We start from the raw sequence: 16,149 nt of genomic DNA, 5'->3' as shown, positions 1-16,149 counted from the left end.
GACGTGATAGATGGGCAATGGATGGATACCTGATTGTACGTCGTGGGAAAACTTGTTTTGAAAAATCAGCCCGGCTCGCATTAGCAACTCGAAGTTGGGGAGCAACTGAAAACCAACTTTAGTGGGCCAACAGTGTGCTACTCACAGTGACAAATCCGACATTAGGATCCGAAAAAATAGGATACAAATCACCTTATGTTTTCGCAGATTTCTGCAGGATCAAATATTATGAAAATTGTAGGAAATTTCTACATGTAATTTGATTCATTTTCGATTTATTCCTATGTTTATGACGTTCTTAGTTTATGAAAACCAGTGCATGTATATACATCGATTAAAACCACAAAAAATTAGATATTCGGTGTTGTATGTGGATACAATTTGACTATCGATAAAATTATTTTTTTTTACCTATAGGAGGAGAATACACGGCAGATGACTGGACTTGAGATGTCATGGCTGACATAGCGGCATCATAAGGAGAAATATCGGGTTTCACCTGATCAGCCGATGTCGTTACTACCGGGGTAAAGGCTTGTTCTGGTGCTGCTGGAAACTGTTGCAACGTGTAAGGCGCACCACCAGCAACTGCTGCTGTTGTTAGATCTGGGACCATTCCACCTGCTTTCAAGTCCTCTTGTTTTGGCCATTTAGGCCACATTTGCTGAGAAAAAATACATACACGTATAAATATCAAAATTATAATTCATAATATGGATTGCAAAGTACAAAAAGTTCTGGAAAATTGTCATTATACAGAATGGGAACTATCGACTACCCAATAATTACACACGCGATTGCTTGTGGAAACTAATATGGAGAAGTGTTTTCAGTTTTATGATTCAACCCATAAATTAATGAGTTATAACGATTTAAAAATTGATGCCGTCACTTCCAAATCCTGCGAAACTCACCGAACGTACACCAAACGTAGAACGTGGCGTTTTTGAAACTATATAACATTAGTACAACCCTAATGATAAATCGAGAAAAAGAGAACCATTTTTTCCCCTGTCTTGTACGTATGCCTTCAAATTTTTAGGTGATCGTTTATACCTGAAAATAAAAAAGTTTTTTTTGCTTTGATCAATGTTGCACTACGTCTGTGATCATTTGGTTTGTCATGTTTAAATAAATACAATATCGCTAACAATTTTGAGATTAGATTTTTTTTCAAGTTCCAACTTCGAAGTTTTCGAAGATTTACATATTGCATCCATGCAGTGTCGTCTTAACGCATGGGTCCACCCGGCCCAGGTTCGTCATTTCAACTTTTCAAGAGGGGGGGGGGGAGAACATGTACTCAATGTATGTATATATATATTAGTATATATATACACCATTTTTAGTGTATTTTCAAAAGCCAGGGGGCAACGGCTCCCCCGACCCCCCCAAATGACGGGCCTGACCCGGGAACGGCCCGGGAGCCCAAGAGATGAGGAACCTTACAAAAATGAGACATAGTTGAAATTTATACGAGGATACATTTAAATTTGCCTGATAGGGCCCGCCTCAGAAAAATCACTGGCCTTCAGAAAAATCAGTAAAGCCTGGAGACCCATGGCTTAAGACGGCTCTGCATCTCTAGGCCTCCACACGGATGGGGCTGATAGGGCTCTAGGCTTCGGGCCCGGAGGACAATTATCACTTTTTATTTCATGCAATGAACTCACTATCGAAGTGACCGTGAAAAGTCTGGCTTCCGAGCCAGCCAAAGATCACAGTCTAAGGGTCCTGCCCTAGATATGGGGGGCCTGGTTGCACCTCGGGTTTTGATTGTAATTGTACAACACAATTAACTTGATGAACACAATTAAGGTTGTTGAATTAGAACAAGTTACAGTTTAAAATTTTTACGACCTCTCACACACCCACATTTATACTATGGTTGTGTGTATGAAACAATACCCAAGACCATATTTAGTAAGAACAAACATTAGAATTAGAACAAACAGTAAAGATATGGCTTTCACTTCGAAAATTCAGAGCTCTACGGGGAAAGAGTACATGACTTTTCGGTGGGGGGGGGGGGAATTAAGAAACGGAATATGAGAGCATCTCAGAGGAGCCAGCAAATTAGTAATTGATAATACTGGTAGAGCCTTAAGTCCGTCTCTGCTAATATCCCTTTTATAAATACGCCCTTGAATGAAATTTCATCTGAAACAATTACCAAGGTGCGAATCATGCAATCTGGAATAAATTTCGAAGTCGTCAAAATCAAGTAAAAATTTATTGACATTTCACAGTGCGATAAAAATCAATTGCAGTCACAAGGAAATTAAAAATCCTTATTGCAACATGTGGAATTGTGATATGAAAATGGGACTCTATCAATATAATCAATAGAAAAAATCAGTAACCACGAATTATTTTGAATATGGCACTTCTCATAAAGCAATTAGTTAGATTAAAAGTTTCTGATTGAATCGTTGTTATTGTTTTATGGTTTCCACACTAGTCACCTTCGTCAAGCTACAATTTTTACAATCTTCGTTGAAGCTTTTCACACGTAAGAGGCTTTTCACACGGAGCGGATGCGGGTCCGGAAGAAGTTTTTTTAATTATTTGCCGTAAATATCCTTGAAAACACCATATGGAGGTCTGTTCAGGATGTACCCACATACGTCTATCCCTTTGTTTCCTTCTGAGATTGAGATATAGCAACTTTAACTGCCTTTTGTCCATATTTCACAATTTTATACAATAAAACCTGACAACAACGGCCACTGACGGGACCAAAATTATAAGCCGTTCTGTTCATTACGAATATTCAATTGACTACATACTTTAATAACTTTTAAATTTAATTTAAAAATTTTAATTTTTTTTTCTTTTAAAATATTTGAATTATTTAAAAAATATAAATATTTGAAATTGTTTTAAATATATTTTTTAAATTTTTAATCTTTAAAAAAATTAAAACTTAAAAAAAAAATTTTTTTATTAAACAAGGTTATCCACGTACGGCGTTCACTCAGGGCCGGATTAAAACGTTTGAAGGCAGTAAACACTTGAATAGTTTTGGTGTCTCCCCCGATACCTACAAGTATATTTTACACGATATTGAGTCCATGAACTAAAAAAAAGTGAAATTTCAGAAGTGACTAATCTAAGGATGGGATTTCGCTGTAAAAGGTTTATGAAATTTATTTTATAAAACTTGAAAAAAGCAACTAATAAATTTATCGGTTGCATTCGAGCAAACGCAACCGATCAGCTTATTGGTTGCATTTTTAAAAGAATTATTATACAATCTTTATAGTGTAATCCCGGCCTTAAGCCCGTATTACACTATAAAGTTTTATAAAAGATATTTTATAAAAGTTGAAAAATTCCACCAATAGGCGCATCGGTTGCATTCAAGCAAATGCAACCGGTGATCTTATTGGTTTAATTTTTCACGTTTTATCAAAGAGCTTTTACAAAACTTTTATATGTAATCCCGACCTAAGACAGAATTGTGATGTGAATATTTTTCTAAGCACAGACATTTTGAGTCTTCAACCCTCCCCTTTTTTTCTACTTGCAAATTCTTTGATATCTCCTGAATTTTTTTTTTTTTTGGAACATCATTGGATGTTTTTGGATTGGATTTTTCGAACATTCGATGTTTTTGGAATTTTTCTTACATATTTTTCTGGAAAGACAGATTTTTTTCTGAAAAGACATTTTCTCCCATCGACTACTTATGAGGATCGGAATGAAGACATCTTTATACCCATATTCTATGGGGCTCTAGATTAAACCACCAAAGAAACTTCTAGGCTTTCTATGGGCACTGAATCAGGGGTGAAGGAGAAAAATAATTACAAAAATATTGCGAAAAAATAGTTTTTATGCACGAATTTCAAATTAAAGATGCGGGCGATTCGTCCGCATCTTTAGTGCTCGTGTGAAAGGGGCCTAACAGTTTTGATGAAAGTTCATATTAACTCAAAAAATATTCCCGTTTTATTGATCAACGTGTAATTTGATCAAAACGACAGAATAAAAAAAAGCGCCACCATGCACTGTATGCACCTTCCCTCAAAAATTTTGACTTGATAGTGAAGAACAAATTACTACATTTTGACAAAAAGTGTTGATTTTGAGAAAACAATTTTTCCAATAGATGTCGTTTGGCTAACGTTTTACAAATCTGGTGATAAATTTGCGAGTGTGGTGAAAAGAATGTAACACGTAATGCAACACACAATACAAGGTTAACATCACTACAAGAAGAGGAAAAAGCGCCAATCGTGAAAGGAAGTAACTGATCTTGGCTTCTATAACGGGATTGAGAATATTTCTGTTGAATTTCAAAAAGCCTGAAAACCCTCTGCTGAGGAAAAACTTTACTTTCTTTGGTTGTTTAGTGCGTAACTAACCGTTACAAAAATGACGCGACACAAAAATGCAAAAATTATAACTGATTCGTCTGATCCCAAAATGAAAAACACTTTCCTGTATTAGTTTTTCGCAAGGAATCTCGTGTGTAAATATTGGGTAGTCGATAGTTACCTCCCTATTCGCAATCTGAAAATTGACACATTGGCAGCATTTGAAGGTCAAAAGATTTATTTCTCTTTTTTCATCCAAAAGGATTAATGTACTTAAGCCCTTCGTCGGGCGCAACTGATAGTGTAAATACTAGAATGGACGGAACAGTCATTTTGACTGTTTTTGATTTGAAATCTCTACAATCTCGACAGTAAACGACGTACACACACTCAATTTTTAGTGAATTTCCATTATTTTTGTTTTTGTCTCTGTGTACGAAAATTTGAAGACATTGAAGGTTTTTCTCTAGAGATATCCACATCTTTTTTATCAAGAACGGCCAAGAGCAGTTATTTTGACTGCTATGTGTAAATTGTATAAGTTTTGTTCTTGCGGTTGGCGTTGATGTATACTTTTGCTTTTAGGTTTTATTCCCTATCATTCACTGACGGCGCACACAACACAACGTATATTCACGAGTAACATACCCATAAGGAAAAATAAATAAAACAATGTTGTGTTTGTTGCATCATATTATTTGGCAATCTATAAAGTCTGTTCACAGGGACAGCAGAAGTTTATGTTTGCACAATCAAAACGATATATCTTATCTAGATCGGGATTACACTATAAAAGTTTGATAAAAGATCTTTCACAAAACTTGAAAAAAAAAAAACCAATAAGCCTATTGGATACATTCGCTCGAATGCAAACCGATACACTTAAATTATTGCATTTTTGAAGTTTTATAAAATAACTTTTCTAAAAGTTTTATACTGTAATAACGGCTTTAGCTGTATATAGCCTCTGGTTATCAAAGTTGAGGAAGCTTTTTTTCTGATGGATCACCTCGCAAGCTCAGGTTTTGTTTTAATTTGACATTTCATAACTCTTCATGTCAACATTTGCTTTAAAAGCTTCATACTGAACTGAGATTCTGTCAGGGTGGGTAGAAATGGCTCTTCGAAGCGGATGAATTGGATCAATAATGATATATACGGGGTGATTATAAAAAAACTATCCCGACATATGGGCCCCTAACTATCATACCATTCACAGAAACTGAATGAAATTTTGGCATAAGGTATTTTGAGATATGCGCTCAAGAATGATATGGAAAACAACAGTGTCACTCTAACAGTTACGGTTACAGTGAGAAAATTTCAAAAATATCAAATGGCAACACCAAGTTTTTTGTATTGGAATGCAATCTCCATACTGAAAAACACTAAATAGCGTTAGAATGGCACCTGTAGCACGAAAATCCCCGGAGCTAGGCAAGGAAAAAGGACTTTGCCGTGCACCAGAGCATTAATGTTCGTTTCATTCGTTACACCGTTTCTTCGGCTGAGATCCTAGCCTGATTAGTCCTCCACAAGGCCATGTGGAAAATTTGTGAAACACAATAAAATGCTTTATTTTATGCTGCTTCTCTGTCCTTATTTGTTGTCCTCACTTTTAGCCTATCTACCGCCGGTGATTTTCATGCTACAGTTGCCGTTCGAACGCTATTTAGGGTTTTTCACAATGGAGATCACATTCCAATACAAAAAACTTGGTGTTGCCATTTGATATTTTCGAAATTTTCTCACTGTAACCGTAACTGTTAGAGTGACACTGTTGTTTTCCATATCATTCTTGAGCGCATACATCAAAATACCTTATGCCAAAATTTCATTCAGTTTCTGTGAATGGTATGATAGTTAGGGGCCCATATATCGGGATAGTTTTTTTATAATCACCCTGTATATATATATTTTTTATCAGTACCAAATGATATTTCAGACAACAAATTTGAGGCTGATGTGAAATGCATTGAAAAGTGCAATGTTCACCTTTCTTTTTTCATGGTAAATCTTGTCAAAAGCCACCCTCTATATTTTCATATTTAAAGTTGGAAAGTCATAGATACCCTGTGGAAACGCCTAACTTTTTATCTCTTGCTCCCAACACAAGATGGAGTTGATGTCAACTTCCGCTTTTCTTTTTTTGTGTATTTCTTACTATTATTATGTCTTTCTCTCGGGAGAAATGTGTGTGAGTGTTTGTTCACAACTCACTAGCGGGGGTTCTCAACCGGTGCTCCGCGGAGCCAGGGCTCCGTGTGCATCTCCCAGGGGATCCGCGGCGAACGAGGAAAATAATATAAATCAGTAAATTTGATAGATAAATAAATAAAAGAGGCCTACGGGTTCTGCCATAAAAATTATGTACAAAAAAGGGCTCCGCGAGTCAAAAAAAGTTGAGAACCGCTGCTCTAGTGGGAGGTTGTCTCATGTAATTCCCCTGCGTTTTATTGACGCATTATTGAATCGCCCTTCTTACAGAATTAAATGTTGTTGTGTTTAAAAACACAGGTGTGTGTTTGAGTTCATGGTATTGACCATGGTTGTGGTCCGTCGTCGTAGGAGCCCAGCAGTTTCTATGGATTGTGTAAATTTCAGTAGCTTAGTGTCAATTTGGATACTTCGGATACTCACCTTTTCTACAAGACATTCCAAGAAACTGTAAGTAGAATTTCACCAATTTCATATTTTTCGATAGCACGATGGCGAATTAAACTGTGTTGAGTCGACGCATGGGCAACGTCAAGGACCAAATCACCAGACTTGATAAATTCTTGTCGGATAATGAAAGTGCAAGTGAGGCAGTAATTAAGCGCAGAAAAGAAGCATTAAACGTGACAAAAAAAATTTTGAAGATTTGAAATTGAAATATTATTAAGTGTTAAAAGATGATGAGTTTGAAGTTCTAAATGTAGAGCTCTGTGAAATTGACGAAAAATTACAGGACACTGAAATCCGTTTGAGTTTGTTGAGTTCCGTTCCAAGTAAAATCGAAACTAATGCCTCTAAGTAAAACGTGAAACTCTACCAGAAATTCCCCTGCCACAATTTAGTGGTAAATATGAAGAGTGGACCTTGTTCAAAAATCAGTTTAGTTTTCTGATCACCGAAAATAATAACCTTTGCGATACACAAAAACTGTATCATTTACAAGCTGCTTTAAAAGGTGAAGCTAGACAAGTTCAAAGCATTGAAGACACCTTCGATTCGTTATTCTCTGCACTAGAAAAACGGTCCGAAAACAAACGTTTAATTGTTAATACGCATATCAATGCATCAATTTCTATCCCTAAAATCACCCAAGAGTCGGCTAAAGATTTGAGAGCCTTGCTAGACATCGTTCTAAAGCACCTGAGAGCATTAAACATTGCAAATCTTAAAACAGATGCTCTGAGTGAAGTATTATCCAATTTAATTCTCAGAAAATATTGGACAGAGCAACAAGAAAACAATTCGAAATGACCCTAGAATCTACAGAAATTCCTAGTTGGGACAGTTTGATTTCGTTTTTGGAAAGCAGGTGTCAATTTTTGGAAGGTATCACGTGAACCATTCCCGTCCACAATTCATCTATAAATAAATCGAGGACATTTGCTGTCAAATCCTCGAACTACGGGAAATCATGTCCTGTATGCAAAATAGAACACTCCATCTACGTATAATTGTTCTGAGTTTCATAAGCTAAGCATTAATGAGAGGCAAAATATATTGAAAAAAGAAACACCTTTGTTTCAATTTTCTAAATAACTCCCATACAGTAATTGAATGCATGTCCAAGGGCTGCAACATCTGTGGTTACAAACATCACACCATCCTTCACAGAGTTAAAAGAAATGACTCGTTAGAAGACAAAACAAGAAAAGAAGGAAAGTCTTCCCCGAAATCATCAAACTTACTCCCGCTTGCTGATAAACAATTCGATGAGTTGGGGGAAGTCAGTCACACATCGGCCCTCATAAACAGCACTCCTCGACAAGTGACAAATAACTACGTTCTTCTGCCTACTGCAGTGGTATGCGTGAGGGATTCACGAGGTTGTTTACAACCATGTAGAGCGCTGTTGGATAGTGCATCGCAGTCAAGCTTTGTCACTACTGAATGCGCAAAGAGACTTGGGCTGAAAAGAAATAAAACTTTCGTCGCTGTGTCTTGGTTGAGCGGCTTACCAGTAAACATAGACCAGAAACATGTGGTAATTTCACCTTCAGATGACAAGTTTAGGCGCTCATTGGAGTTGCTAATAGTTCCGAAAGTGATGGGTTTCAGTCCTTCCAGATACATTAACAAATCTGAAGTTTCCCCTCCAGAGAATATACGGCTAGCAGATCCCGACTTTAATGTTCCGAATAGAATCGACATTTTATTGGTGCCGAAATATTCTTTGAGATTTTACGCGAACTTCGGATTAGCACATCTAAAATATTGTTGCAAGAAACTGTTTTTGGTTAGATAGTTTGCGGTGCGGTGCAAAACCAAACCGAAAGTAATGTGCGATATTGTCACTTATCGAATGAATTAGAACATTTAGATAACACCTTGAGAAGATTCTGGGACTTGGAATCCGTAAACGAAAACAAGCTTATTGAAAGTACTGTGAAAAGCATTTTTATGAAACTCATTCCAGAAATGAGTCAGGTAGATATGTAGTGCAACTATCACACACACACCTCTTAAATCAGATCAAACAATTAGGTGATTCTTTGGATATGGCTAGTAGAAGATTGAACACAACGTACAAAACGACTAGACAAGGATGGAGATATGAAAAAGCTTTACGTGTCCTTCATGAAGGAGTATGAAGATTTGTGTGTGTGGGACACATGGAAGAACTCACCTCTGTTGCAGTTGATCACAACACCTATTATATGCCACATCATGGCGTTCACCGACCTGATAGTGCGAGTACAAAACTTCGCGTTGTCTTTTATGCATCCGCCGTCTCTTCTTCAGGGGTGTCTCTTGAATGGTGGAACTATTCAACAGGATTTATTCTCTATTATGATGAGATTTCGTCAACATAGATATGCTTTCACCGCCGACATTGTAAAAATGTATCGGCAAATTCTGGTTGAATCCGGCCATTGTGATTTGCAGAGAATCGTGTGGAAAGAAAATCTGAACGATCCTGTTAAGGTGTTTAGATTATTGACTGTCACCTACGGTACAGCTTGTGCTTCGTATTTAGCTACACGTGTGCTGAAACAGCTTGCGCTAGACTAACAACCTCGGTTTCCTTATGCGTCCAAGATTGCACTATCGGACTTTTATGTGGATGACATCTTGTCTGGTGCACATGAGCTACATGACGCTCTAGAGCTTCAGCGTCAATTGATACAAATGCTCCAAACTTGTGGAATGACCCTTCACAAGTGGTGTTCCAATTCCACACTGCTAAACGCAGTCAACCATGACGAAAATGTCCTTGCCGTCAAAACTATACCCAATGTCACTGTGAAAACGTTGGGCTTGGCTTGGAATCCCCAAAAGGACCATTTCACATTCAAGGTAAGCTCAAATCTATCTTCCGATTACACCAAACGCACCGCCCTCTCGGATATAGCTAGACTGTTTGACCCATTGGGTTTGCTAGGGCCTATCATAGTTAAGGCCAAAATATTCATGCAGCGTTTGTGGCTGTTGAAATTGGACTGGAATAATAAGCTTCCAAAAAAGAAAGCAACCGAATGATGCAAGTTTATTACTGCTCTGCATGTTGTTAATGATTTATGCATTGATCGCTATTGCTTATCTGGTGAAGGTAGATCAATTGAAATACATGGATTCGCCGATGCTTCTTCTGAGGCTTATGGCGCAGCAGTTTACGTGCGGTGTCTTTCTGAAATTGTGTACAGCGTTAAGCTTTTGTGTAGTAAGTCAAGAGTGGCTCCACTCAAGGTGACTACTATACCTCGTTTATAGAATTGTGTGCAGCAGTGTTGCTGTCCAAGTTGATCAGTAAAATCGTAGAATCTCTAAGATTAGACCTTAAGAAAATTATTTTGTGGACAGATTCAAAAATTGTTTTGGCATGGATCAACACCTCACCACATTTGTTGAAAACTTTTGTAGCCAATAGAGTGGCAGTTATTCAGGAAATAACTAGTGGGTATAAGTGGTGCCACGTTAGATCCGAAGACAATCCAGCAGATCTGGTGTCACGTGGCTTGTCTACTGACAAATTAATTCACAATGAATTGTGGTGGAGCAGTCCTGATTATTTGAGATCAGAACTTAGTTTTGATTTTGATCCACCTAAGTTCACAGCTGAGGATGAGACATTTGCTAGTGAATTCAAGAAATCCGTTGAACATTCATTGGTAGCAAGTGTTGATGATGTTATAACACCGATAATAACGAAGGCCAGCAGATACACAACCACCATCAAAATAGTTGCTTACGTTCTTAGATTTTGTTCTAACACGAGATATAAGACAGATAAAAAATCAAGTCCACTCACTGCCCAAGAACTTGACGTGGCAAGAATAAAAATAATTCAGATAGTTAAAAGGGAATTTGGTGAGGAACTGAGGAACTTGAAGCAAATGGCTCAAGTCTCCAATAAAAGCAAATTGAAAAATCGTAATCCTTTCATCGATCAGGAAGGATTGCTTCGCGTTGGTAGTCGCATAAATGAAGCAGACATTTCGTACAATCAAAAACACCAGATAATTCTACTAGACAAACACCGACTAACGAGACTGATTTTCGAATACTATCACTGTAAACACCTGCATGTAGGTTCTCAAACCTTACTGCATCTCGTTCGCCAAATTTTTTGGGTTGTTGGTGCAAGAAACCTTGCAAGAAAAATAGTTCATGAGTGTGTAACATGCTTCTGTGCACAAGCGACCACTCTTGAGCAAATAATGGGCAACTTGCCTAAGGAAAAAGTAAACAGAACTTTTACATTCAACGTTTGTGGAGTAGATTTTTCTGGCTCATTCTACTTAAAATGCAAGGGTCAGAGAAAGGGCCGATTGCATGAAATTTATGTTACTTTATTTGTGTGTTTCGTGACTAAAGCAATCCACCTAGATTTCGTATCAGATTTGACAGCGGACGAATTAATTGCATGTCTAAAGAGGTTTTTTTGCTAGACGGGGAGAAATGCTCATCAATATTCAGCGACAATGGCACTAATTTCGTCGGTGCCAACACAGAGTTGAAACGTCTTCATCAGATGGTTGTGAAACCTGATGAATCAGTGGCAAATTTTTTCGCCTTCGAGGAAATCTCAAGGAATTTCCTACCGCCAAGAGCCCCAAATTTTGGAGGCTTCTGGGAATCTGGCGTCAAGTTCTTCAAGCACCATTTCAAAAGAACTGTTGGGTCTTCCAAACTCACGTTGGAAGAGTTTCAGACTGTTATGATCCAAATTGAAGTCATATTGAACTCCAGACCATTTACACCTCTATCGCCAGACATCAATGACTGAGGTTCTAACACCAGCTCACTTTTTGATTGGCCGATCGCTTGTTGAGCCTGACCTGTGCCACCTTGGTGATAACCGACTATCTCGATGGCAGCTCATAACACGATTTGTTCAGGCCATCTAGAAGCGTTGGCAGATGGACTACCTAAGTTCGCTCCAGCAACGAAATAAGTGTCACTTCTCAAAATCTAATGTACAACCAGGTGTAATGGTGATTGTCAAGGAAGATAACGTGCCGCCGTGTAACTGGTTACTTGGAAGAGTCGAATAAATTATTCCAGGTCCAGATCACAAGGTTCGCGTTGTGACTGTACGAACTAAAAATGGACTAATCAAACGATCCATAGCAAAAATTAGTTTACTCCCGCTTCAAGAGAAATGAAGGGATTGGGTCTTCTTGTAATTTTTTATCTAGTGTTTGTGTTTATCATATTTAATCGATATATCTTAGTATCTTCATTTGTGCATTTTAGCTGCATAATTTCATTGCATATGATAATGATGTTTTTTTAAGTTTTTCAGAATGGATATTAATTTGAATTGACTGTACATATGCTTGTTTCATTTTGAATTAATTGCAACGCGTGTTTGATTACATCAGTGGTGGCTTTAGATGTTTTTCAGTTCCTTTCAATGCCTAAGATAGCATATGCCTACACAAGTAAAATGCATTTATATGGCAAATGTACAGTATTATTATTATTATTATAGTTATATGCGTGAACTGTGGATGAGATGGAACCATGCATATGTTATGCCATTTGTTCATTGCACAGTTATATACTCATGATTCTTCATAATTACTTTTGTAATATGTGTTGCATACAAGTTTTCATTTCAAGCATTTTTAATTTCTTTTGTAATTATGTTGAATTGATATTGAATTATTGTTGAATTATTACGGCGTTGTAATTAGCATTACAACGCCGGGCGGGATGGAAACGCCTAACTTTTTATCTCTTGCTCCCAACACAAGATGGAGTTGATGTCCACTTTCGCTTTTCTTGTGTATTTCTTAGTATTATGTCTTTCTCTCTGGAGAAATGTGTGTGAGTGTTTGTTGACAACTCTCTAGTGGGAGGTTGTCTTATGTAACTCCCCTGCGTTTTATTGACACATTATTGAATCACCCTTCTTACAGAATTAAATGTTGTTGAGTTTAAAAACACAGGTGTGAGTTTGAGTTCATGGTATTGACCACCCTGTATGCTTAAAGAAAGGTAAATTTCAAAATTAACAAATTTGCCATTTAAGATAATGCTTGTCATTTTTTATCGTAAAAATTTAGTGTGATTAAATATATTGCACTAAAAACAAGCAGCAGTCAGTCAAAATGACTGCCAGCGGATCTTTTAGGTATAACGTATAGTCCGGCCCTTCTAGTATTTAATAGTCATATAGCCCCATCACATTTTCTCTTCTCTCTCCTTTCCTTGATGGCACTGGCTTTAGCGCTATTGAGTAGCTGTCTTTTATCTAGTCAGGTTTGAGTGAGTAACTGTCAGTTCACTCAAAACCTTACCGAACATGGGTAGTGACCAAAGTAATCTCCTATGCTCGTTGTGCCAAATCAGCAACATTTTGAAATTTAAATAATTTGAACCCTCCAGTGCACGGGTTGGGTCTGTGAGAGACCCATGCATATGTATTTCTCTCACCTACCGACAGGTGACAGAAACTAATTTCTTGAAGTTCTAATTTCCTTCCGTCGCAAAGTGTTATGGGTTTTTCGAAAGTCGTGGCCGAAACCCCCCAAAAAAGGTTTCGCCATTCACTCCTGATGGATATGACTTTGAGAAAAGTTCTTTGAAAATGATAGATTACTGGTCAGAGCTTTTAAATTGAAAACTGAAAAACATGTTTGATTTTTTTTTGTATTTTTAGTTTCGAACTCAAGGTGCTTCACTCTAAAAAAAGTGAGCATTGACCGAAATACTTATAAAGAATCATGGCTCAAATTTTAGGCAGCAATGCACCGATTTAAAAAATTGCTTAAAGAAATTAACGGAGAATGAAGTTTTGAATGCTGGAATTAAGAGAAATCTGAAGAGTGCACCAGAACCACAAGAGAATAAATTTTAAATCTTGACGGGACTCAACAAACGTTCTCATTTCCTGCGAAGTGCACACAAGCAATTGGTGGTAAACCCACATCTAAATTTGCTGAGAGTAATAAGAACAAAAAGGAGGAAAATAATTCATTCAATTAAGGAAACATCAAATACCTCAAAAACTTAAATAAATTTGAGAAGTTTCTTGCAAAAAGTCTCAAGATGTGCTATATCAATCAATAACGATCTTGATCCATTGATATCTAGTATGAGGAAACAGAGGAGAAAAATTTAAGATTACCGCAAAACGTCTTCAATAGCACAAAACTGGTTTTGACTATTTAAATACAAATACAACACCACAACAGGCAAAATGCCCAACGAGGTGGCTGAGAAAAAGATGTCCATAAAAATATGGATGTCAGTCATATATTTCAAAAATAAAAAATTCAAAGATTAAATATTATACAATGCCCATAGAGAATACTTATGGTTGTTTTATTCTAAGTATGGATAGCTTCTCGATTTACCCCAACATGGTTTATCGTATTTCTTTTAAAACGTGTCAATTGTGTTACAATTTACTACCTCCGGGGGTAAGCTATTCCATTTATTAACAACCCTATTAGAGAAAAATTCCCTGCGACACCATAACCTTGCATTGTCCCTCACCAATCGATACTGGTGTCCCCTTGTAAATACAAATACAACGCCACAACAGGCAAAATGCCCAACGAGGTGGCTGATAAAAAGATGCCCATAAAAATATTGATGTCATATGTTTCAAAAATACAGCAACCCAATTAAAAATGCAATTAACACAAATTATAAACAATATATACACATGATAAAATATTGTACAATGCCCATAAAGAATACTTATGGTTGTCTTATTCTAAGCATGGATAGCTTCTCGATTTACCCCAACATGTTTATCGTATTTCTTTTTAAACGTGTCAATTGTGTTACAATTTACTACCTCCGGGGGTAAGCTATTCCATTTATTAACAACCCTATTAGAGAAAAATTCCCTGCGACACCATAACCTTGCATTGTCCCTCACCAATCGAGGTGTCCCCTTGTAAAAGCAGTCGATTGGCGGTGTACTAAAAGTTCATGGTCCATCCTATCCACCCCATTGAAAATTTTGAACACTTCGATCATATCTCCTCGACACCTGCGTTCATCCAATGTAAACATATTCAAAAAATGAAGTCTCTCTTCATAACTCAAGCCCTGTGTGCCAATAAGGACACGCGTAGCTCTCCTCTGCACCCCTTCAACCAAGTCTATGTCCCTCAGTAGGTATGGTCTCCAAAACCTTACAGCATACTCCAGTCCAGGACGAACTAAGCCTCGAAAAAGCGGAAGAATGACTTTAGGAGAACGCGAAGAGACCTTTTTGAAAATGAGACCAAGCATTCTATTCGCTTTTTTGACCACCGCTGAACAATGTTCAGAAAACTCAAGTCGCTCGTCAATGAGAATTCCCAAATCGGTGACTCTAGTTGCATCCGGGATAGTGACACCATTCAACTCGTAAGAGAACAGTGGGTTGTTCGAACCAAAATGAGCGACCATGCACTTATCTACGCTAAACGTCATGCTCCATTCATTTGCCCATGCTGCAATCTTGTTTAAGTTGGTCTGGAGCAACTCACCTATCGCTTTCATTTCCGATTACCCCCATTAGCTTCACATCATCTGCGAATTTGCTAGTAATCCCATCGATACCCTGATCGAGTTTGTCGATAAAAAGTGAAAAAAGTATGGGGCCAAGGACACTTCCCTGAGGAACTCCACTTGTGACGTCTGTCCAACCAGAGAATTCCCCGTTCACCATAACTCGTTGCGACCTATCTCTTAACCACGATTCTATCCAATTCAGCAAGTTGCCCCCTATTCCAATCTCGTGTAAACGCTTCAAGAGTTTGCCATGTTGGACCCGATCGAATGCCTTCTGGAAATCAAGGTAAACAACATCTGCATTTTTGCTCTTACCCAAAGCTTTAGTCACGTGATCATAGAAGCAAAGGAAGTTAGTTACACATGACTTCCCGTTCCTGAACCCATGCTGATTATCCGACAATACATTATTCTCGTCTATCCACTTCACAAACTGCCTTTTGATGATAATTTCCAAATTTTTCGAGATGGAGCTCGTCAAACTCACTGGACGATAATTGGGCACAGCTTCTCGACTACCTTTCTTAAATATCGGAACGACATTAGCAAGTTTCCAATCCCTTGGGACGATACCCTCAGCAACACTACTCCTGTATATCTGTGCGACTGGCCCCAACAATTCATTAGCACATTCCCTGAGGATCCTGGGATA

At 37.7% G+C, this 16,149-nt stretch overlaps 1 protein-coding gene across 1 annotated transcript in view; it reads right to left on the bottom strand.

The window, feature by feature from the left end:
* The window catches only part of LOC149080503 (uncharacterized), a 466,415-nt gene that overhangs the window by 97,778 nt on the left and 352,488 nt on the right, over positions 1 to 16,149 (bottom strand). The window contains exon 6 of the mRNA XM_089239593.1: positions 412 to 664. Within this exon, the coding sequence (XP_089095719.1) occupies positions 412 to 664 (253 nt within the window). The remainder of the gene's footprint in view (positions 1 to 411; positions 665 to 16,149) is intronic.

This window comes from Pholcus phalangioides, unplaced genomic scaffold (genome assembly GCF_987345545.1).
Source record: "Pholcus phalangioides strain wild (caught in Gottingen) unplaced genomic scaffold, Ppha-v1.0 ptg000011l_1, whole genome shotgun sequence".
NCBI classification, from domain to species: domain Eukaryota; kingdom Metazoa; phylum Arthropoda; class Arachnida; order Araneae; family Pholcidae; genus Pholcus; species Pholcus phalangioides.
The sequence above is the reverse complement of the archived record's forward strand: the minus strand, read 5'-3'. Positions and strand labels throughout refer to the sequence as shown.